General features: G+C 41.3%; 1 protein-coding gene across 5 annotated transcripts in view; it reads left to right on the top strand.

Moving 5' to 3' along the window:
• Positions 1 to 21734, top strand: part of tox2 (TOX high mobility group box family member 2) — a 103308-nt gene extending 81574 nt beyond the window's left edge. For 4 of the 5 annotated variants that reach the window (XM_028999442.1, XM_028999441.1, XM_028999440.1 and 1 more), the window contains 6 exons: positions 5723 to 5956; positions 9706 to 9936; positions 15213 to 15293; positions 18046 to 18438; positions 19063 to 19202; positions 19349 to 21734. In XM_028999442.1, the coding sequence (XP_028855275.1) occupies positions 5723 to 5956; positions 9706 to 9936; positions 15213 to 15293; positions 18046 to 18438; positions 19063 to 19202; positions 19349 to 19391 (1122 nt within the window). In that variant the 3' untranslated portion in view covers positions 19392 to 21734. The remainder of the gene's footprint in view (positions 1 to 5722; positions 5957 to 9705; positions 9937 to 15212; positions 15294 to 18045; positions 18439 to 19062; positions 19203 to 19348) is intronic. The other variant, XM_028999444.1, reaches the window with a different exon arrangement.
• Positions 21735 to 24804: the final 3070 nt, after the last annotated feature.

Genomic DNA, 24804 nt, shown 5'->3' with positions numbered 1-24804 from the left:
CTATTACACAGTGCAACAAGCAACGTTTTATCTGAGATTTAAATATTGCTTACTTAAAGTAAACTTTCTGTAAGGTATTTTGGACTGGTCTGGTATGAAATTTAATGCCATGGCATTATATGTTTCGGTGTAGTATGGCTTCATATGTTATGGTGTGGTGTAGTATGGCTTCATATGTTATGGTGTAGTATGGCATCATATGTTATGTTCTGGTGTAGTATGGCATCATATGTTATGGTGTGGTGTAGTATGGATTCATATGTTATGGTGTAGTATGGCATCATATGTTATGTTCTGGTGTAGTATGGCTTCATATGTTATGATGTGGTGTAGTATGGCATTATATGTTACAGTGTAGTATGGCATCATATGTTATGTAGTATGGCTTCATATGTTATGGTGTAGTATGGCATCATATGTTATGGTGTGATGTGGTATATGACATATGATGAGGGTCTTTTGTATGAGATAATATGAGTAACACGCTGCATGTATAACATTCTATGTTCTAGGTCTGATCTGGTGTGGTATAGTTCGGTACACTTTGTATACAGAATGAAGAGAAGAATTATGTATGAAGTAGTATGTTCATTGCATGTTACGGTACAGGACGGTACAGTCTGGTACATGGTGGGATTTCCAGCACACACTGTGCCTGATAAAAAGCTGAGGCAGGCATTGTTTGCTTAGCCATTTAAACAGTCAATGATTCATAAAGCTGATCTCTTAACACACTTTTATAAATGACCCTCGCGGGCGTCTGCACAGCTGTGGCGGGGCTAGCCGGAGTTCAACGCGGGCGCTCGGGGGAGGGGAAGAGTGACGGCCGAGGGTTCTCTTCTTGCCCCGAGGCCGAATGCGGAGTCACAGCGAGGGCGCGGTGGGGCGGCTGCGGGCTCGCTCTCCCTTTCGCTCTCCTTCTGCGGCTACGCATGTTTACCGTTCCTCTGAAGGATCAGTCTTCGGCACGCCGCTAATTAAAGCTGCCACGGCCGGGAGCCTGCGGGGATAATGTTCTATTATTATAGTCATTTGTTTCAATTAAACGCTCTGTGATTTTACAATAGCAACTGTGAACCTACACGAGTAAGCCATCACTCCCAACAAGATGTCTCCAATCAGAACGGAGGGAGCGGCGGAGGGAGCGAGGGACTACTGAGTGAATGGGAATAAAGAGACTTGCCACTTTTTGTTTGTTTGTTTGCTTTTCTCGTCCTGCCACAGACGTACATGGCACCCGCGGCTCTGCGAATTTACCCTGGCAAACCCAGAACCCGCCGACGGCAATGAGCCACTGTTCTCTGCAAACAGCAGATGCATTATGGGGTTTCAGACCTGTGCAGCAGTCATTCACCTGTGTCCCATTCGGGCGCTAATGATAATGCATTTGTTTTCATTTCACTTGCATTCGTTTGTGATTCAATTTAATGTCTTTCTGTAGATGAATATTATGTGCACATCGCACAGCAGGTTTCAAATGGTTTTTATTTTGCGGAAACCAACCATGTTCTAGTTCACGGTGACTAGAAACATGCAAACTAATTTCCACTATTTCACTTTGCAGTGCACGAGGAACCTCTCGAAGCTCTCTGTATTTATTGCATTGTTAAGAGCTGCATGTATATATTTTATTCCGGGCTTTTGTGCATGCTTAATCTAAATGGCTTACACCCATGCACTCATACTTCATGTTAAGTGCTACCACGAGGACGTGGACCTCGTGATCTGTGAGAGTGCTCAAAACAATAATATACAGCGGCGGTGGGGCGGCACGTCTGGCGGACAATCGCATCACTAAAAGTCTGCGAAATCTCATCACGGCAAGAAGCTGTAATGTCAAAAGAGCTAAAATGGAGGCAGCCGGTCCTCTTTTCCTTTTTACGTGCCAGGCTATGGATAATGGGCAGTGTAAAAATGGGTCCGGGCACATACAGTGTGTGAATGTTTTATGGCCCGTCCGGTCTTGGCTCCTGGCTGGGGTGGCTATGCTCGGTGTGGTCAAATCTCTTAAGCTAAATCAAACAGTGCAGGCAATCCTGGGCTAGATGAAACCATTTCAAAGGTAGGGTCATCGGATCAGGGGAACAATGGCTTTCTGATATCCCATCTCACACACAACGCGCAGCCCATAATTGGAAAGCCCTTGTTATTTGGGTCCCATTTGACTATGATGTACAAAGACGAATACAAGCAGGAAAGGAATCGGGGGGGAACTTTCCAGTGCTTTTGTTTCACGTGCATGCATGCACACGTGCGCACACACAGGAAGTACATGTGTGTGCAAGCATATGTGTGTTTTTGTTCCTGCTTTGCTTCTTTTCTTTTTTTTTGCATATCACTAAGAATATTTCAATGTACTTGTTTTTTCCATGTCATGGAGGGCAGCGAAACCTTGCTTATATGAACATACGGAGGAGCCTGCTTAAAAAAATATATATATATATATTTTACCTGCGGGCGCATTGCCACTGATGACAGTGCAGCATATTAGAGTCAGGGAGAGAGGACTGTTTGTCTTGTGGAAGCGAGACAGTAATGGCCAAATAAAAGACCATTACCCAGACACAAGATTCCCCCCCGCCAGGGATGATACCATTTAGCAATTAGCATACAGTACCTATGGCAACCAGTAACCTTTGTGAGAGTCTTTCATAATGTTTGTACAGCCGGCCCCCACCTGCTTTATATAGCTTTTACTGATGACTGTTTGAGATAGGGCTCTTTCTATCAGTCTCTTTTCTTCCGCACCCCCTCCCCATTCTCTTTTTCTTTGTCTTACTTTTTTTGATTGTTTTTTGTTTTTTTTGCCTCATTTTCTACTTCTTTTCTCTCTACTTCACTATTTTTCACGCTATCTCTTTATCACTCACATTCTTTCCAGCTGAGATGAAAGAGAGAGCGACTCTCTCTTTTGCATTGCATGCAAAGCACAAAATATGAAAGCCCTGGCAGAAATTAAACAGTGTCATAACAGTAAATTCTGTAGGACAACGGAGAGCTTTGCATGAATACGCTATCAGCAAACTGCACACACACACACACACACACACAAACACTGGCACACACACCAGCCCAGCACAGACATGCACACAGCACATACCAATCCATTCAACTGTGCTGTGCCATGGAAATGACTTTTTTCAAGGGGTTTTTAAAAGAACCCAGCACATCTTCTCTCTCTCTCTCTCTCTCTCTCTCTCTCTCTCTCTCTCTCTCTCTCTCTCTATATATATATATATATATATATATATATATATATATATATATGTGTGTGTGTGTGTGTGTGTGTGTGTGTGTGTGTGTGTGTGTATGTGTGTATGTGTGTATATATATATATATGTATATATATATGTATATATATATGTGTGTGTGTGTGTGTGTGTGTGTGTGTGTGTGTGTGTGTATATATATATATATATATATATATAAAAACACACACACTTGTGCTTGTAGTCAAAACCAACTTGCACTGGAAAAAATAAGATTGTGTGTAGGCAGGAATCAGTGTAAATTCCAGTTTTTCAGATTTTTTTAATATTATTATTATTATTTCATAGTGAAAGAGCAAGAAAAAGACCGGGTATGTCTGACTCTCAGCTCTCTGCTCATGCTACTTAAGGGTTATGGTGTCATTCATCCTGAGAACTCCTCCAATCGTGGCACATTACGGCACAGATCGCCGAATAGGAGAAAACGGAGCGGGCACCTTGCTCCTCAGCGCCCCTGACTTCTCCTCTCCTTGTCTTTTGTGTTGTTTATAAGAAACACAGTGTGCCCGGATTAAACAGCAGGGCGATGAGTCTACCCAGAGGCTGTTGCTATGGAAATAGGGCTGCTGTAGCTATGATAGGCCATTCATGTTTGATTAATTGGTTTTTCAATGCTTCTTGGTTTGTGAAGACCCTTAAAGAGCAACTCCACAGAAAATGGAAAATTAATGGATTTTTTTTTTCTCCCCCTCTCTCTTTCTCTCACTCACACACTCACTCTCTTTCTCTTTAACATTGAAGCTATTTTTTTTTTTTTTGCTTTTTTCTTATTTATTTCTTTTTCTTGAAGTGATGGTGTCTTTGAAATATGATTTGAGGTTGGAGGTTGTGCTCAGTCTGGGTGGGGGTGGGAGCAATCTTTTTTTTTCCCGTTGTTGTTGTTTTTTTCCCCTCTCCACCGTGAACATTTGAAATGCAAAAGGAATGCTTTTGTTCGAAGCTGCCTTTTGTTACCAACCACTGCAGTAAACACAAATCCAAATGTCTTCTACGGCCCAACACTCCCCTCCAGACCACCGCACACGCTCCACAAACCTCACACAGCATTTTCCATCACCCACCTTCAGAGGCCAATTAGTATGATTACAGAGTTGGGCCTAGATCACAGCTCTGGCTTTAGCATTAAGCTGGATGTGCTTTGCTGAGGCCCTCTCTTCCTTTTTCAAGTGCAGAAAACTAATATGTAATGTATAATTTAACTCATGCATTTTTCACCACGCTAATAAATGCCAGTTCATCATTTTTTGATTCGCACTGCTCTAAATATTCCTATTTATATGTAGATTAATGTCGCCATTTACATCTGTACACATCGACTGCCTTCATGAGGAGATATTTTTTGATGCGTTGGAAATGAGGCATGATGAAATATTAAGGGTGAAGCGTGGAAAAAATGTTAACGCCTAGCTTTGTTTGGCTAGTCCTTCTCTGTAAATAAAGTCATAATTCTGTTCCTTCTTAATCAAGTTCTAGAGTCATCAGTATTAGAATGGTGGCCATAACATTATGACGGGTGACAGGTTGATGAGACAAGTGAATGTAATTGATTATCTCGATACAGTGGCACCTAGCAGTTTTTGGGCATATGTTAGGCAGCAAGTGGACATTTTGTCCTTGAGGTTGATGTGATGGAAGCAAGTGTGAGGATTTGAGGGACTTTGACAAAGGATGGCTGGGTCCTAGCACCTCCAGAACTGCTGCTCTTGGGCGATTTGCCTGGCATGTAGTGGTCCAAGAAAGTAGGTGGTTTATAGGGAACACCAGCTGACCCATTTTGTTCAGTCTAATAGTGGAGATGCTGTAGATTAAAACGTTAATGCAGAATCTGATGAAATTGCGTGTGTCTTCACTTATCTGAAGAAGATTTGGCTCCAGTACCACCTGCATTAACTGTTGATGCTCACCAAGTGCAACAATTCCCTGCCAGACTGAAGAAATGGTTCAAGAACGGTTCGAGGAACAAAACAATATATCTGTGATCTTGACATTGGAGCCCATGCCTTGATGAGTCAGTTTTAGCGGCAAAAGAGGGAACTTCTCAATACTATGTCATATAATATTATGACTGATCGGTGTAGATGAAATAGAAGTAATTTTTGAACATATATATGGGTGTTGGCTAGTATATGATTATGATGCTGATACCTAAATAGAAAACAGCTAAACACCTTGTTATCATTCTGAGAGGTAAAGTTAGGAGATGTCACCAGACTTTGCAGGTTTATTCTTCTCAGTTATTGGTTGAGGGGTGAGGTAGTGTGAACAAGTATATTTTAATCTTAATTATTTATCACATAATGAAAATTAGTATAAATGTGTCGATTAAAACCCCTTGTCTTTAACCTGAGGCAAATTGGGAATTACTTTTTTTCTGTTTCAATCTGGCTTAATTGGGATTTTCCAAATATAAAGAGCAAAAAATAGTAAAGATTGGTCTTCTTCTCTTACCCTAGATCCAGGAGCTGTCGCATCAGGACCACCCCCATTACCCCCCAGCCTGCCCTCCCCCCCTGATAAACAGGTCTCCTAGGATACTGCCCCACCCAATGACCGCACTCTCCCAACTCAGCTCTCAGATTGGCCGAGGGGCCCTTACCCATGGTTCCCCCTCACCGCCAGGAAGTAAGTCAGCCACGCCCTCTCCCTCAAGCTCCGCCCAGGAAGAGGAAACAGATTACCACTCAAAGGTACTGGTGAAGAATTTGGCCGATATATTGCTGTACATTTTCAGGAGGGGTTGTGGTGTTTGCCGTTTAGCTTTTTCAGCAAGTCAGAATGGTCTCTGCTCCTTATGTTTTATTGTCCTCAGAATCCAATTACTCTGGCATGTCCCTCATCTTCTCACTATATTGAGGTTTCCGTTGAAATTTAATTGTGAATGTTTCAGTAATGTGCAAGTCGCTAGGAGTTCTTCATTATCACCATTCCCTCCCCTGACCCTAATTAGATTGGAAAGTGAAAAGAGCAAATTAACTTACATGATGTCTAAAGTTACATGGTCTAACAGATGCTGATGTACAGCTCTTTGCGGTGCACAAAGACTGGGACAGCATTTTCCAAGCAACCCCAATCCCAGTGTCCATCTATTAGTGTGGTTTTGTCAGACGGAATCATACCCGGCTTGTAGACTTGCCTTTGCTCTAAAAACATGGTAATTCTACAAGCTATTCATTGTTCCACCAAATATCCTTTTAAATATATTGAAACAAGAAGTATAGCAATCAATTAAATTCAGTTCCCCAATTAGCCTGGCTTTTTTCCTTCCCTTTTGGCTGTGCAAGATGAGAATTAGTCAACATCTGTAAAAAAAAAAAAAAAAATCTCCTGAATTGAATAAACATTTAGCATCAATCAGTAGAAGGTACCCACATTTGCTTCTGCTCCCTTTTGTGATGCACAACACTTCTGCTTTTTTTCTCTGCTCGGCCCAATGGAACACATTCTCATTAAGTCTAATGAATTTAATTTATGTAAATCCGTACAACAAAGCATACAGTGATTCACTCCCACTGAATATGTTTTTCCCATTACCTCACGATGCACGAAAAAGCAGACAAGAGAGGGCATACAGGGGCTTTAATTGAACATAGGTGCCTTAAAATTATCAGCATGTGTAAGACATGCACGTACTCGCATAATCTCTCTCTCACTTCCTCTCGTTTTATTACTTCAGCATTCGTATTGAGTGCTTTAAAGACTCTGACCCAGCAGATGTGATAGCAAACAGTTTTGCGTGTATTTGCCTCTTTTTTTACGGCATGAGAACTAGTCATCTTTAGTACAATACTAGCAAAAATAAGAGTGCTTTTTTTTCTTGTCCATGGTCAACACGCACATTCATTCACTGCTTCGGCAGTACACTGTACTACAGGCTATGCTGTATTAAAATTTCAGGCAGTGATAATTATCCTGCTGCAATTCACGTGCTACGACAGCGAACCACATTAGTGTGCAGTCTTCAGAACAAAGCCAGTTAAGGCTAATTAGCCTGCAAAAATCCCTCTGGAAGATTAATTCCTCAGGACTGGAGTAGGGATGCTCTGCATCGCGGTTAAATGTTTTTTTAGACTACGCATGCTTTCGGTCTGGGATTGCATGACTGTGTGTGTGCGTGCGTGTGTGTGTGTCTGTGTTTTCTGTAGATGGCAGCCATGTCTCTGGAACTGTGAACTTTTTCTTGATTGTGTTTTGGTCTTATGGATGCAGCTGGACACAGTCGGGCTCTATTCTGATGATGTTGAGTATGCAAATCTGCAGCCACATTGTCTTTTCACAGGCTTCTTGTGTCTCTGCAGTGTGTGATGGGAATATAGAATGGTGTATTAAAAGGGTTTTTGCATTTCCTGATGTACTGCTGCCAGTAAATGCTGCTTTATGCTCACTGTACATATATAAACAAGGATATTCACTTCATTCGTTTCGACCAACACCATTTACACACTCCTGTATATTTTACAATAGAATAGATGGTATACAGTGCATAGTGGGCAACACACCCACCAAAGAACCAGAAGACCCAGGTTCAAATCCAGGTACTACCATTGTCCCCTGAACAAGACACTTAACCCCGAGTGTCTCCAGGAGACTTTCCATGTAAATACTGATTGTAGCTCTGGATAAGGGTGTCTGATAAATCCTGTAAATGTAAATGTAAGAACCAGAAGGCCACAAAGCCACAGGTTCAAACACCACTTACTACCATTGTGTCCCTGAGCAAGACACTTAAGCCTGGATGTCTCCAGGGGGACTGTCCCTGTAACCCTGTAATTGTCCCTCTGGATAAGGGCATCTTATAAATGCTCTAAATGTAAATGTAGATGCATTCACTAGCGGGCAGTTTAAAGTCCATGACTTTTGATCTCCTGAAAAAAAAGCTGGTGCCAGTGAAGACTGTCAAACACACGAATTTATTAAGATTGCTTCCTCTTCTATGGTTTCTATGTCTGTGTTTTTTTTCTTTGCCATTTTTTGGAACTACTGGCTGTACTGAAATGCTTTTCTGTTCTGTCCACATCTGCAAGCTTCTCGGAAAATGTTCCCAATGACGGATAAAATGAACACAGAAGGCTCTCGCCTTGTTGTGCATAAATAGGCCTCTCTTTTTGGGGGGTCTTTTCACCTTGGTGCTGAAGGCCTCACATAAGGTGGTAGTTTCTACTGCCCAGAACGAGTTCCTTCCATGTTTTTTAATGCACCTGGTTTGAGGTTTGGTTTGGGACTCTGGAAAGCAAGCTCTCGCAGCACCGTGAAACATCAGCATCCCACATTACAACTGTATTTTATCTGTGACTTGAAAGTGAGAATCATAGGAGAATTGTTTAACCAAGCACACTTCTTCAAAAAATAGTGCAAAAAAATCTTATTTCAGAAATGTGCAAAAAAAATTTATATAATGTTCATGGTTATTCCTGATGTTCATGGTTGTGGGATTCTTTTGACTTTTTTATCCCTCCTGTCACACACTTTTGTTGGGGAAAAAATTTCAGTCCCTTAAATAATTAAATAGATTTTTTTTATATGAATAAGCAGCAGATATATATGTGCACACCAAATATGATATCAACTCAAGTAGCACTGATTCAAATGGGATATTAACAATGCCTGTGCAACTCTGCTTGCATTAAGCAATCAATTTCACCCTGAATATTTTAGTGCTCTTTCACTACTGCTGGTCCCAGTGCTTTTATCTCGGTGAGGTAGGCTGAAAGGGAAAGGGGTGAAATAGAAACAGGAAAAAGAGAGAGAGGGAGTTGCAGTGTCAATAAACTGTCCGAGCGGATTACGTGGCTCAAGTTTGATTGAGTGCATGCTCTGTGTTCTGCTGTGCGCATGCACATTTTTATTTTATGATGTTTATAGATAAAAAGGAGTGCATAGACAATTTGCATAGCCAAACATGAGCATAACGACTGTCTCATTAACCACATGGCTTTTATAACCAGCAGGTATTGCATGCTTCTGTCAAACATCAGCAGAGTCGGGCTGCCCCAGTAGAACAGAACAGAATATAAAAACAAGAAATATGAACTTAAAGCCAATTTGCATCAGTAGATATCTTTTCTGTTGTATATATGGGTGTGGAAATAAATGAGCGTAGAAGCTCTTTTGTGGGGCGTTTTGCTGATGGGTCAGTGCAAATCAATAGAATTGGATTGTGAGTGATCACCTTTATCCCTATGATGAAGCAGTTCTGTCTGGCAGGAGTGCTGTCTGCACAGGTTATGGTTGATGAGTAAGAAGACATGACCTTCAGTGAGCCTGCTGAACACATGTAGGCGACTAGACGGTGTGTGTCTTCATTCCATTCCAGTAACTGGAGAATATTTTGATCAGGGTCATTTCTTCATAATTGGACCAGTGATTGTCCCTCGGTGTCTGTGTGTGTAATTTGTGCTGTTCGTTTTACTAACAGTGATGTCTTGCCTCATGCCTTTAGCTCACAGGAGAAAAGCGGCCCTCCTCCGACATGATGAAGCCCAAGCCCAAACCACAGAAGAAGAAAAAGAAGAAGGACCCCAACGAGCCACAGAAGCCCGTCTCGGCTTACGCCCTCTTCTTCAGGGACACCCAAGCGGCCATCAAGGGCCAGAACCCCAACGCCACCTTTGGAGATGTGTCCAAGATTGTGGCCTCCATGTGGGACAGCTTGGGAGAAGAGCAAAAGCAGGTGAGAGCGAACATCCCAATACAATCCACACGGCAAAGCAATAGAGAACACAGGCCCCAGGGCTCCGTCCAATCAGGCTACAGGAGCAAAATGGCACATCAAGGAGCTCTGATGGTATTGGCTGAAACACTGTCACATAATACATTTCTTTGTCATTATATACATAAAATACTATTTAACGGGATATATTGTGGCCACAGGTCAACAACCAGTGGCTGCAGGCATTGAGAAGAATGTGGCAGAGCACGGTGATGCCCTGCATCGGCCGAGCTCGCATTATTTTTAGCATACACTCCGTAACTGAGCTCCTCCATTGCATGTCAAAATAAAAGCACCTGTCTGCATGACAGAGTGCAGTCTGTACACCCTGCCACCGTGTGATATTTTTCTGTCCTCTCACACTCCCTCTCTCCCACCCACTCACGTCGGCTGGACTTTTCCACGGCTGCCGTGTCCTTTTATTTGCAGTTAATTTTTGCCTCCTTCAGTGGAGCTCTTCACCATGAATCTTCATTTCGCTCCTGACACCCTTGAATGCGAATTCCTCATTTCCTGGCCTTTTATTTATATCTGTTGCCTGGTGATTTGATCATGCTGGGAATACAAGATTAGCCATCGCCTCGCCCTTGAATTCGCCTCAAGGACATCTGTTCCCGAAATGTTATTGTTTGCACTCCTTAACCCTTTGTAGCCAGGCTCCTTTTAAAGTCAAATTCGGTACCTTTCTCCTGCTCTGTTGCTCCTAAATAATTTGATTTCTGCATGAAAAAGAAGACTGTCCTTGAGTAATAATATCTATTTATTCCCCAATTCAGCACGTAATATTCACCGTAGGATAATAAGGCAATACAGTCCACCACCAGGGGGTAGCTTCCTGAACAGGATAATGGAGACAGTGCCATCAGGATAGAAATCCCAAATGGAACTGAAACTCCCATGGGTCATCTGAATGGTCACATCAGAGCCATTTACCCCTATATGTGATCCAATGGTGATCATTGGTTTTAATTCACCATAATATTTTACCAAATGTGGTAAAAATAGCTCTCCAGTGGTGTTAGATTAGAGTTTGCAGTGTTCATTGCTGAACAACATTTTATAAATGATATTGTCCATATTAAGGACCAAAGTGGTCGCAATTTTGAATCATTCTCTGATTGCATTTAATGCAAAGCCTAATAAGCCTCATAAAATTCTTTCCAAAATGGCGACTCTCTTGCTGGTGATGCAGCCATTACAGGGTGATTGATGGCCCCCTGCTCCAATGGATGAGTGTTATTTCCTCTGGTGATGGCCATGGCCTGTCACTTATACCAATGAAGAATATGTTAAATGACACTGAAGCACAAAGCTGCAGTGGCCTTATTGCAGGCAGACCCTTTTTTCAGGAACGGCGTGCAGACTGGCAGCGATAACCCTTTCAGATCCACCATTCATTACGCCGCTGATAAAAAGCTGTTGCCTTATCCGTGCTCCACCTGCCTGGCATTTCATAACCCCCTAGACCAAATCTGCATCGTGTATCCGAGCCACGGCGAGCTGTAAGCGCCTGTATTTTCCCAACTCGACTCGAATTCTCATGTACAAACGCTGTGATTGAGCAAAGTTCATAAAACATGTGTGAGTTATCACCAGCATCGCTTGGCTGGGAGAAAGGTGTGAGAGGGTGGCCTGCTGCGTTTATGGTGCAAAAACTCAAAACTATGTTATCACATATGACATCCCTTAGTAAAGCACAATCAAGCTATTGTTAAATAAAAAAAAAATGCAAGTTTAAAAATAAGTTTTCCACTTTGGTGTTCAGAAAGTTTTACGCTTCTTTTATTTACTTGGCAGAGAAGAGAAAGTTGCTCAATATTCATTTGTTATTCAAATGGTTAAATGAGGCCAGCAGAGTGTAATGCATTTTATAAATGAGATATAATACATATATTTAGTGGTAGTGTCTTTTTTTTTTTTTTGGTCAACTTTTTGTCCTTGAAGGGAGTACGGTGTATGTTTCTTATGCTGCTTTCAAACTCATTCTATCCATTTTGTGGTCTCTGAGAGATGAAGTAAACCTCTTCATTTTTTTACGTGGCGTGCCGGTCCCTGGGGACCTGCGCTTTGTGGTTTGAGGACGGCTCATTTATCGGCCGCTTTCCTTCACTTCCCAGTCAGTGTTACTCCAAACACGCTGGTATAAAAAAAAAAGGAAAGAAAGCGATGAATGCTGTCGCAAAAGGCTTTGCACCGTTTAATTGAGACCGTTCAGTTCAGTGTGTGCTAAATGAAAGGTCAGGAGAGAGAGAGGGGGGGGGGTAGGCAGATGAAAAGAAATGATAGGAGACCGAGAGTGAGAGACGACATGAAGGAAGCCAGGTGAGTTGGGAAAAGGGAAAGGAAGACAAAAAGAACGAAATGAAAGTGTTCACTCGTCGGGCCCATAGTCTCTCTTTTCCTCCCTCCCTCTTTACCTCTTCCCCGCTTCTTCCTTCCCTATCAGACCCCCAGGACAGTCGCCCCTCCCGTGTCAATGGGTCTGCGAGTTATTGTCTTCCATAATTAACCGGTTATCAAACAAGAACATTTCATTAAGGTACAATTACCAGCTAATTCTACCGGGACACCCGTGATGTTGGGATTACGACCGCAACATATGCTCCGCGCTCTGCGGTTATTTTTAATTCATCGCGACCCGCAGCCTCTGACGGCTTCAATTGCTAATGAAGCCACTCACTTTGGAATAATTAGAAATCCTTAGGCATGGTAATTTATTTAAAAGTAGCTGTCGTTCGGCGACTCATTAGCTCAGTTAAATTAATTTGAAACTAAAGCTGCTGGGAGTGCTGGGAGTTCACTACAAAAAAAAAAAGCCGGCGCTACCTCTTTCAATATTTAAGTGTCGGCACTTCAGGGTCACAACTTTGTATTAATGTAATAAGGCTTTATTCTGTGTTTTTTCTTTTTTAATCACTGTTTTTTTGAGAATGAGTTTAGACTGTGCTGTGTGCTAGAACCATTTCGACACTGTAGGGTTCCTATCTGTCACACGCAGTGTGTGAGTTTGTGTAATAATATAATAAGTTCCTGTTTTTGCAACTCTATTAAAGATAAGCATGCGTGGGGTACAGTTTGCATGTGCAGTGTGTGTGAGTGTGGTGTGTGCAAGTGAATGTGTGTGTGTTTTGGAGATGGCCTTCTATAGAGACAGTATGCATGATTATAGTAAGTGTGGTTAGTGTGGGTGTGTGTGTGGAATGGGGGTTGTGTATACCATGAGCCCAATTACTTTGCGCATGCTCTGAGTGTGTGTGTTGGGGGTGGTATGCATGATTGTAGTCAGGATGGTCTGAAAGAGACAGAGTGAGAGTGTGTTGGGGGGGGTTAGGCTCTGCACAAACAATAGATACAATATATAAAACAGTTTGTGTAATATTTATATATATATATGAAATTGCATGTGTTTGTGTAATAACCTACTACATAACATACTATACTGTCTAAGTGGGCATGTATATATGTGTTAGTGAGCATGTATCTATATTCTTATAATGGATAATGGATTTTGTGAAAAAGGGTACTTTTTTACAAAATGTTCAATCATAGTAGTAGTTTAAAAAAAAGGCCTTTGGTAGTTTGAATTTAAGTTTAGCAGATTTGGGTTTATAAATGCGGTCCTAACAAAAAAATTTAAATCAGGCCTGTATGTGTGTGTGTGTGTGTGTGTGTGTGTGCTGGAGCCCTCTGTCTCCGGTACTTGCTCTGTGACGGACAACGTGTATAAGAACACGTGTCTTCTGTTGCGGCCGGAACGCAAGCATTTGTGGATAATTCTAGCGTTTTTTCTTTCCTGTGGCTGACCACGCGCCATAATGGCCATATGGAAATGCTTAAATCTCAGCATAGCTATTCTATGCAGTTTAATAAGCCCCCTGGAGACATTGATGGGTGGTGGTGGTGGGGGGTGGCATTGTTGTTTTTCACATCAGCCAGAATGACGTCGTACTTTACCTCAAATTAAATCACTTTGTTTTTCTCATCAACTATAAAAAACGCTGCAAACTGACAGAAAATGTACATTATATTTTTAGCATAAATTTAGCAATAAATCAGTTTTAAGCAGCGCTGATTTGCGACTCCTTCTTTTCTCTTTACATTTTTTTTTTTGCCCGGGAGACAGAATTGGAGCCATTATGCCGAGATGGCAAATGATTGACACACTATTACATTAGCCAAAATTCCTGATCTAAACACTTCTTTCGTGGCTCATTCTCCAGATGCAGACTGCCGTTTCCTAAAGATATGTGCTGTTGTCCTTGTTTTGTTTTTTTTTCATCCCATTGCTTTGATGTGACATCCACTCTGATAAAGCAATGTGTTTCCTTAATGGAGTCCACAATAGGAATGCTAAGGGAGGAATAGCAGGATTTTTTTTTTATAGTCTCTGCTTGCATCGGACTGAAAGCATACAGCATATTCAATTACAGAGATAAACTGGAAACCCGGCATTAAACTCTAATGCAGGAACCTGTGAAGGGTGGAGACAGAGCTGAGTTTCATATAGCCTTCCGTGGATGTTTGAGGAGCATATTGACCAAAGCCAGATATTTAAAACACATACTATACACAGCAACTATTATTTTCAGAAGAAATGTGTCTTATGATGGCCAAGGCCAAGGTTAAACAATGAAGTGTGCTGAAGAACTATATGCGTGTGTGTGTGTGTGTGTGTGTGTGTGTGTGTGTGTGTGTGTTTCTGTGTCTAAGAGAGTGGGGTAAGAACTACAGTTTTATGTATGTTTTCCCTAATTTGGTAGTAACAGTCACCATATGTGAGCACTACATCCTCATAAACCTTGAATTCAACTGTGCCTATAAACCTGTGAAAGGTTATTCCAGAATATCTTGATGAATTAACACCAAACATTCATTTAAACGAGACGGAGCTTATTTAGCCTAAAATCGATGTACTTATGTGATCATTTTGTTAACATTGTGGTAGAAAGGTTTGTCCCTATGTACATCTCCACTATGTGCCTGTCTCTGTGTGTGTGTGTGTGTGTGTGTGTGTGTGTGTCTGTGGTTGTGTATGAGTTAGTTCCTACTAGAGAGCCTGCTGTCCCAGCAGATCAGTGATTCATGGGTTTTAATTTCAAGGCCATGATGATCTAATGTGGTGTAGACAGACATGTTGTCTGTCTGTCTGTCTGACTGGCTTTTTTTTTCCTGAAAGGGTGAATGTGTGAGTCAGTGTTGCCATCTCTGATCGCCACTGCGTTCTTGTTTTCTCACAGGCTTACAAGAGAAAAACAGAGGCGGCGAAGAAGGAGTACCTAAAAGCCCTGGCAGCGTACCGAGCCAGCCTGGTTTCCAAGGTAACGGTGGGGGTCATGTCTTTGATATCCATGGGTCAGCGGCGATATGAGGGTGATAAATTAGACAGGGAATTCAGGTAACCTCAGGGGAGGGGCTGCCCAGAGACGAGTGTGTGTTATAGTCATAGACAAGCAAATTTAGGCCCTGAACACACCCTCTCTACTCAACATATTTACAATCTCAAGAAAGAGAGAGGTTACAGAAGCAAGAAAGACGTTCTCATAGCATGGGGTTCCATTCCCTCAACACTTCCAAGGAGGAAGCCTTGGTTCTTCCACAATCCCAGCATGCCTTGCTACCTATGTGTGGTATTGAGATGGAGTGGCTCACAGCCACACACACAGACTCTGCCTCCTTTTATACAGCAGTCCTGCTGTTCCTCTAACACCTGAGCAAAATGCATCTGAGGCACCTTGAAGAAAGATGGCACCCATTCATTTGCTGCTTATTCCCGTGTGAATTTTAATGAAGGTTTACATTTGATAAAGTGCAATTCAGTGCAATCTGCTCTTCTGTCGTTGTTCAATAAAGACGCTGAAAAGACATTAACAGGAAAGAGATTGGTGTAAAATAGACAAGCTTGTCACATACATCCAAACTCAGGAAGGTTTCAATAGAGTTCACTGCAAACATCAAATCTCTCTCTCTTTCTATCACTCACACACACACACACCTTTTCAATCCCCTCATTTTGTATCCATTGTTTCCTTTTTGAAAAACACAAATTACATTTCCATGCTAAGCCCCCCTCCCTTTTTCTCTTCTCTCCTCCCTCCCTCCTTCCTGCTCTCCCTCTCTTGTACTTCCTCTTGAGCTCTCTCGCCCCAAAAACAAGTGGGCTGATTAAGCCGTGAATATGTTATTCATCAGCCCACTCCCATCGCTGCTTTTATTAAAACCCCATTCTCATCCTTCATTTTATGTAATTAAATATTCCGTCAGAATCTGCTTTTCTCTCACTCTTTGATTGATATGTCTGTGGACTGGCAGGCTTTGAAAAGGGGGGGGGGAGAAAAAAAATGAAATAACAGCAAAATAAGTGCTAAAAAAACTCGCATATTCAACGATTCAGTAGGAGAGACGAACAAAAAATGATTTTAATTACTTTGAGACGTGAGGATATTGAAAGCATCTGTGCATGTAACAGAAGAGGGGAATATTTTTTTTTGTAAGGTTTGGGGGGGTATTGAATGTAGACGGAACGTTATTTTGAGAGTGTTGACTCCTCAGCAGCTAAGTGTGCACCTGTTAGCAATTGTGCGTCGGCACTGTTAACTCATTGTTAACTCCATACAGCGGTTAACACGTGTTTTAGCCCGAGCGAGGACCGAAATTGCGCGCCTTTGTGAAACAGGCTTTTTAAAAGTTTGGTTTCATACTGGTTTTCTTCTGTACAGAGGTACAGCACAGGCGTACAGTACACGATGACATGGTTATTAGTGTCACACTGTGTCACACAGACCTTACCACAGGGCCGCAGGAGTGTTGTTAACATAGGGTTGTAATTGTCACTTTTATAAAATGGTGCCGACATCATCAATACAATCTTATTATATTAATTAATTAATAAGCACTGTAAACAAGGTTGTGGTTGACACTAAAACTGGCAATAGCAAAACCAACATAAAAGTAGCCACTGTGAATAAAAACGGTCGTGTTTGTATCACATTAAAACGTCAACGCTTGCAATTAATCTGGAAACATTAGAACATTATTATTTTTAATGCTGTACACTGATCTTCCCATAACTCCCATAATACTGCAAAAACTAAACGACTGAAATGCATTCTGGGTTGGCAGCTGGTTCAGTAGCGGTGTGAGTTTGCACTGTTGCTTATTGTCCATTTTACAATAGAGATGTAGAAAAAAAGATAATCTTTTCAGATGAATTATTATTCTTTTTGAACAATATTTATCACATCTCTATTTTGTAGTCTTTCTTCTCTTTCTGTATGTTACTATGGTAACATAGACTGTTTTGGTACCTCGATGCGAGCACATTAATTCAGATGCATCTCATTCCACAGTGTCACATGACCATAACTGCTGCCTGAACAACGTTGCTTAGGAACAGCGAGGTCATAGATAGAACTGTTTCTTTGCTGAAGCTAAATCAAACGTTTCTATTAACATAGAAATATGATAGCACAAAAACTATGTGCTGTGCTATAATAAAATTATATCGAGATTCAAGTGTATGACCACATCGATTGTATTATGGCTTCCGTTTTCCATTTGCAGTCACATGTGTGCACGTACCGGCTCAGCCAAAATTTAGAACTGGAACTAACCATTTTATAATCTTTTGTACCGCACAGACAGAGGTCTTACATGAGGTACGCATGTGGCATATTCCTCACCCCTGGATCTGTTTTTTTTCGCTCGGCCACAAATGCCTCTCTCACCTAGTGTCATCCATTCATTCTTTCATCTTTCCATCTGTAACTACTTATTGATTATTTCTGTCAGACTGCTCAATATATGTAGGCATTGCCAAATAGCCACAAGCAATAGATCATGCTAGTGATTCTGACAGATAATAAAAAGGTCTCGGAGAGTGTTATATGATGGCATTTGCGATAAATATGAACGAGATACGGCCATTTAAAATTGGTAGAATAGAAATGATAATAAATGAAATTTCTGATCAAATATTTTATTCATGCAACTGTAATCCATGAATCAATTTGCATGCCTTTTAATCTAATAGTCCAAAAATAAATCTAATCCATGGCATCTCCTCTTTTTCAGTCCTACAACGACCCAGTGGAGACAAAAAGCTCCCAGTCAAGCCAGCCTTCTCACATGATGCCACCCAACCCACCTCTCTACAGCGTGCCCCCACAGCCCTCTTCTCCCTATCTGGGCCCAAGCCCCTTCCCCCTGTCAGATCTCCAGAGCTACGCCGGGGCTCCCAGACACGGGCTGCCCAGGCCGCTGGGCCAGTCCTCCATGCTCCCCAGTCTCAGTGCCTCTCCCCCCTCCTCTTTCCAGATCAGCCCTCCCCTACACCAACAGCTCTCCCTGCACCAGGGCTCCCTCCTCAACCAGCCAATCCGCATGCAGCAGGTCCAGTCACAGCCAATCATCTCCCATCAGATGGGGCTACAGGCCTCCCTCCACTCCCCGCCCCTCGGCCAGCAGGTTAGTGTTTGCTTCAGCTGCATCCAAGTTTCTCGTTCTCTATTGCCAGATAGTGTTGGGGTGGGTTTTTACAAATAATAACTTTATTAACAATATTTTTAGAATAATCACAGTGAATATACCATGTTTTGAAAGAAATGTCTGTATACACACTTGCAAACAAAAGGCAGGTACGACTGAACTAGCATAAAAGAGGCTGGTAATGTTAACCCACGCCAACACCAGGGCTGTAACGATTCTGTACCTCATCCATCATCCATCCTTATAGCGATAAAATAACCAGCGCTTGATGCACAACATCAACATCCATACATTCGAAATTATTAAGATGCTCTTTTTTAATCTATGTGCATTACCCCAGCACAAATCTACGCCCATTTCAACAAAATGCCTGGCTAGCCTGTTAGCAGTATTTAATGATATCAGAAAAAAGATGCATTTTAACAACGTTAAGTAATCTATTGCTTGTCTGTATGTCATTTATGAGTTCATAGAAATTTAACCACTGAACCTTCTCATATCGATCACATGCCCCTAAACTAAAGTGTAGAGCTGTCAACAAATACATAATCAACATACAAATACCAATGTAAAAAATGACCTATTCTCTGGTCTGTTCAACAGGGATTCTCTCACATACAGTCAGAATATCAGAAGAGTGTGGGAGGCTCCCAGTCCCCCGGAGCCCCGAACCAAGTGGTTGGGCAAAACCCAGACTGGGACAGTGAATACTGCAATCGGGAATGCGGAGGAAACCACTGCAGGTACGGAGCAATCCAGAAACATCTCCCTGGATCTCAATTTTTCTACCTGAATCTGATTAATTTTCCTTTTTTTAAAAAGGGAAGTACACAGACCAATCACAGTTCATTTAATTTATTTACCATGTGGTCTCTTTTCTCCATTTCAGTGGCAGCATGATAGCCAGGGACAAGCCACTCTACCTCACTTGAATTGGGAGGAGGGAAAGAGGCGTAAAAGACACCAGGGAGTCCCCGTCACCTCTCCACCCCTCTCACAACATCAGTTTTACTTTTTTTTTTCCTCAGTGTCGTTTCTTCATTTGTTTTTAGAAGGATGTGTGTTCAGAAGACTACTAGTGATCCTCTCTTTTTTGCCAAGCACTTAAAACATTTTAAGGTTTCTTATTGGAACCTGAGAGCACTCATCTTAAAAAAAAGAAAAGATTAAAAGTATAAATATATATAAAAACAAACAAACAAACAACAGAACTGCCCTTTAAGGGTCACTGAGCTTTAATTCAAATAGATAAAAGAAACCTTTTCTTTTTCCTCCTGTTTCATGGTTGTATTTATTTCTTGCTTGCTACCTGCTTTCTTGCCAGTGAGTGTCAGGCTCAGTGCTGCAACATGGGGAGATGACTTTCTGATGAGTTCAGCACGGGCAGCCCGTTATATACCCATACGGGGGAGGGGGGTGCACCAGTGTAAATTTTCTACTTAGCTGGAATTGGGCAGTAATGGTAAATGATGAAAAGCAGTAAACAGTGTAGAATATGGTCTTGGCAGATTCCAGCACTTGAATGGGACAATAAGATGTTATTGCTCTAGTGGGGGAAAAAACTCAATTTGGACAAGGAAAAAAAAGGTCATTTATTAACATCCCAGCATGTAGACTTTCTGCTTTTAAATCATCTTTTTTTCCCAGCGGTGGATGGCCTGTGACTGTGATGACTGTGTGGCGTGTGTTGTGGTGCTGAGTGATAGGAACTCAGGGCAGCAGCAGCAGCATGTCACTGCTGGCATTAAGCCCATTGGTCAGAGATTTGGTATTTCCACAGGCACTTGCCAGGGAAAAGCGGTAAATAAGTGAAATAAGTCCCCCAATGGTAAAATATACACCCTCATACTATTGAGGGACAGGTGGGGTGAATGATCTGAGTTGAAGCTGAATTGAAGCAAAAAAAAATAATAAAGATTACGATGAAGTTAAAATAAATAAAGAAACATAAACTTTTTTTTTGTAATTTTGAAGACCTTCTGAGGTCTTTTATGATCTGTCACAGTGTGATTGTAAATATCACTTTTTGGATCAAATTGGGGAAACATGTCCAGGCTTTTCATGATTTATTTCTTTCTCCTTTACTTTCATATGACTTATAACTGATTGACTTGTATTTTAAATGGTCTTTTTTCTGTGCGCCAAGCGTGCATGTGTGTACCTGCCCACATGTTACACATGCATTGGAGTCTGGGTGTGTTTGTGTGTGTGTGCGCGTGTGAGAGAGGTTTGTGAATTGGAACAGCCTGTGCAGGTCGATGTCAGAGGGGCAATTCACACTCAGTCTTGCATTAAAAATGTTTACTAGTATTCTTTTCTCTCTTTTTTTGTTCCTAAATAAAAAATTGTATTAAAAAATAATTGCAGCATCCGGCTCTACGGACGGTATCCGCATTCACACGGCTCTATATGTTCAGCAGGGACAATGTCAAAGACTGCCTAAACCTGGTCCTGAATGGCCAGCATCCCTCTTATGGACACCCAGGCCTGGAATGGTTTTAATGCAGACATTAGTTGACTCAGGTGCTGAAATGACGCAGTAGAAAATATTGAACCTGGACCACGATTTGACAGAAACAGCCCTATTATTATTATTATTATTATTATTATTATTATTATTATTATTATTATTATTATTTAGACTGGTCTGACTCTCAAATCACACAATACAACATATAGAGGTGGACTAAAATGTGCTCAATGTGAATTGTTACAGCGCCCATTCAAGCAGCAGTGGGTCTATAGTTTTCTAGTAGCTTCACTTGGTGTTCTATTGTGTTGATCTCATTCCTAAGTTTTTGTGAATAAAAAAAAATATATAAAATGCATTTGATCATTTAGTCAAACTGTTTTTTTTCCACTGTAGCATATTATTTTTAGTTTTAAATAAAGAATAACTTTTAAGACATTTTAATTTGTGTAAAAAATAAATAAACAACCTGCCAATTGTAGTAATTTTATTTGTAAAGCTAGTAATAACGATTTTAAAAATTTATCAGCATTTTTTGCAAGTTGCCCATTGGCTATTTAATATTGTTTGACAGGTTTCCTATCTATTTATGAACAAATGAGATCATTTTTTGCTTATTACTACATTGAATTTTATTGTTTGTTTGTTTGTTTTTGGGGTTTGATGATGATAATGATGATGATTTTTTGTTTTGTTTTGTTTTTTACTTTTTTATGCTGGTCTTTCCTTTTGTACCAGCAAGGTCATCTTGTGTCACTATGCCTCTTTTGTTTTATTTGTCTGTAATAAAAATGTTAAAAGTGAACTGGATGTCCCCCTGCTGTTATTTTCTTTTAGGTAATCAGAAACAGAAAGATCATTCAGAGAAAAACTATTTGCACATTTTCTGCTTATTGGCCATTCTATTAAATACACACATGTAATATATTAGGTATCGGACAAAGTGGCTATTGAGGTTATTCATTGGCTGTGTTCAGCAGAAGGAAGTATAAGGCCAAAAGGGCACTGAGCTGCACTTACGAAGCTGTGTGCTTCATTGTCCCACCCACACCATTCTGTGATCCAGACGTAAGTGGCCACACACCCTCAAACCCCGTCCAGTCAAACCTGTATAAATAAACACCATTTGATTGACTGGACCAATCAAAACAAACCTTTTCATTTACTCTGAGCAGGTCAAATTCACCGTGCATTTGGCTTTGATAGAACGGAGCTCTGAGTTTGTGATGAGTGACATGAGCGACATCTCTGCGTACATCGTTTTAGAACTGGTACCAGAGCAGGACTGCTGGTTAGGGACAGCCAGAGTTTTCAGGAGTATAAATTACCAGCCTCCTTTTCAGCTTCCTCTATTACAGAGTCATGCAGTTCAGGAGAATTGCTATGAATCTGCTCCTTCGATGTTTTATTCATTCCACAGTCACCATCTCTGGCAGTGTTGAATGGCCAAATGGATCATTATTGAACAATTGGAAACCTGAACCACCATTTCGTGATATGACACACATTATGTGGAAATCACAGTCATACATTCTTAATGAAATGTGAAATAATGGAAGAGGGAGAGAACTACAGCGTGCACAGGTGGCTTCAACAACAATGGCACTGTGCCCAAGCGCACTGGTTTTTAATTTCTGGGCATAATTTAACCCCCCCCTCTTATTTTTCAAGGCAGATTGGGGACACATCATCTTGTAAAGTTCTGACACAAGGGCGGAAAGGGTAGAAAGTACCGCACTGGCCCAAATAAAAACGTCTGTGGTGGTGACTAGATTAAAACATGGAATATGGGTCAATGGAAGTGAGTCGGCCACCAAATGTGTTGCCAGATAGAAACAAGATTTCATTTCCTTAAGTTGTTTTTCATTTTTAAATCTGTATTTGGTATACAAACCGCTTAGGGTGACATACTTGGGTCAGCACTGTTTTGTCTACTTTTCAGAAGCTAAACCCTGGATGAAATTTTGGCAAAAATGGCATTCATTTTGCCATAAAGCGTTGACCGTGATGACTGCTCTGACACCTCTGGCTTTCACGGCTCATTTTAACTGCACCCTTGGTCAGAAGCAGCTCCAAATAGTAGAATGGTTGATCAAAGTCAAGAATCATTTTCCTCCCCATTATCCCTTCACTCTGTAAACAAGCTGAATATTAAAGGCTTTTATGATTCACCGCAGATGAAATGTCCTTCTTTTCAGTGCTGCTTCAAGCTTCGTTTTTCTCTTCTTTTTTTTTTTTTTTTTCTGTTTTTAATGTCAGCCACCTCTAACCGTCTCTTCTCAGATGAGTAAGAAAAGCAGGGGTCAAGGCTTCCCATGTCTGAAAGTGTTGAACACGCGGTAAAATGAATTCTGATTTTTCTTTTTTCTGAAGTGGGTCCATCATGATGGGCATAAGGACGGGGTGGTGTTAAGACGGTAAGTCAGTTTGCAAGTTGCAGCATGGAAACTTTCTGTTTCTGCGGCACCCTTGGCTTGGTGTTGCAACGTGCTCTGAACTGACTGTAGAACTGCCTCTTCTTTTTTTTTGCTCAGCACCTTTTCTTGGGCTTGTTTGTTGTGGTCACGTAACGTATGGCCTCTGGTTTCCATGTCGACACTCATAGCAAGCGTGACCACATGAGAGCGAGATGCCACCAGCTGGGGTGTCTCGCCGGAGGGGGGTTGGGGGGGTCAGCCGTGGCTGAAGCTCATGTCCTCCTTGCTCCCTTCTCTAGCCTCCCAAGCGCGGAGTCTGTCAGTTGCTGCCGCGCTGAAACAGCAGCAGGAAACGTGGGCGGCCTTGACAAGAAAGAGGTTTCAGGTTCTGGTTATCATAATCAGAAAAAGAAGAGAACTTGTGATATACTGTGTTTCGTGACAACTGTGCCAGAAGAGAGGATGACTGTAGCAGCCTTCCTCAGCTCCTAATTACAGATCAATGTGGGGATTGATTCTCCCTTTAATAATGAAGTGTAATCAAGCAGGTCTCCTGCATTTCCTTCGGTGTAAATAAAAGTGGGAAGCGGGACCTGGACTGGCCCAAAGCTTAAGGGGAAAAGATGTTGAGGAGGGACTTCTTGGTGGCTGTCATGTGTGAGCGTGAAAGCTGGGACTGGAGTGTGCATCTTGTCCTGGGAGTCTTGATCATGCTGTCCAGCATGGTGATGGTGTAGAAGGACCTTTGCATTTGTTTGTTCACACTATCTCTGCATATTTACATGTGTGAATAGTGCTGGTACCTTCACGCAGCCATTTTGGTTAAGATGAAGCCACTGCAGTGAAATAATGCTGATGGCAACGGAATCTTGCAGAATGTGATGGCGTGGATGCATCACTGAGTGTATGGGCCTTTGACATTTGTTGGGGAATCAATATATATTTTCTTTCGGCAGTAAACAAATGCATAATGCATGATGATTAAATTGGCAGTCAGTTATGAGCATTATGAGTAACTGCATTAAATTCAGATATTAAAATATGTAAATGCCTTGACAATTATAATAAGAATATGGGGTATATACGATGCATAAGCAGAATATGTGCATTTTCATGGAAGAATGTATTCAATAGGGAATACCAACATATTGCTGCACTGGAAAGCACTTATTTTATAAATAGCAATGAAAGAATACTTCCATCTACAACACATTTATGTCAAATGTATATAAAAATGTGTGACTGACATTTGCAACTAGCAAAAATGTTTTTTTGTTTTTTTTCTGTTATGCTATGTGCATATTTTATACTGGTAAAACTTTTGTCGATGCTTTATATCTCTCTTGACACCCACATCCAGTGTAAAAAAAATGAAGTAAGTAAGAATAATCGATATGCTCAGTCACCCAAATTACTTTGAACACCTGGATTTTGACGCAAGTGTCACGAGGCAGTGGT

Source organism: Denticeps clupeoides, chromosome 12 (assembly GCF_900700375.1).
Source record: "Denticeps clupeoides chromosome 12, fDenClu1.1, whole genome shotgun sequence".
Taxonomy (NCBI): domain Eukaryota; kingdom Metazoa; phylum Chordata; class Actinopteri; order Clupeiformes; family Denticipitidae; genus Denticeps; species Denticeps clupeoides.
This window is presented reverse-complemented; position numbering and strand designations above follow the sequence as displayed.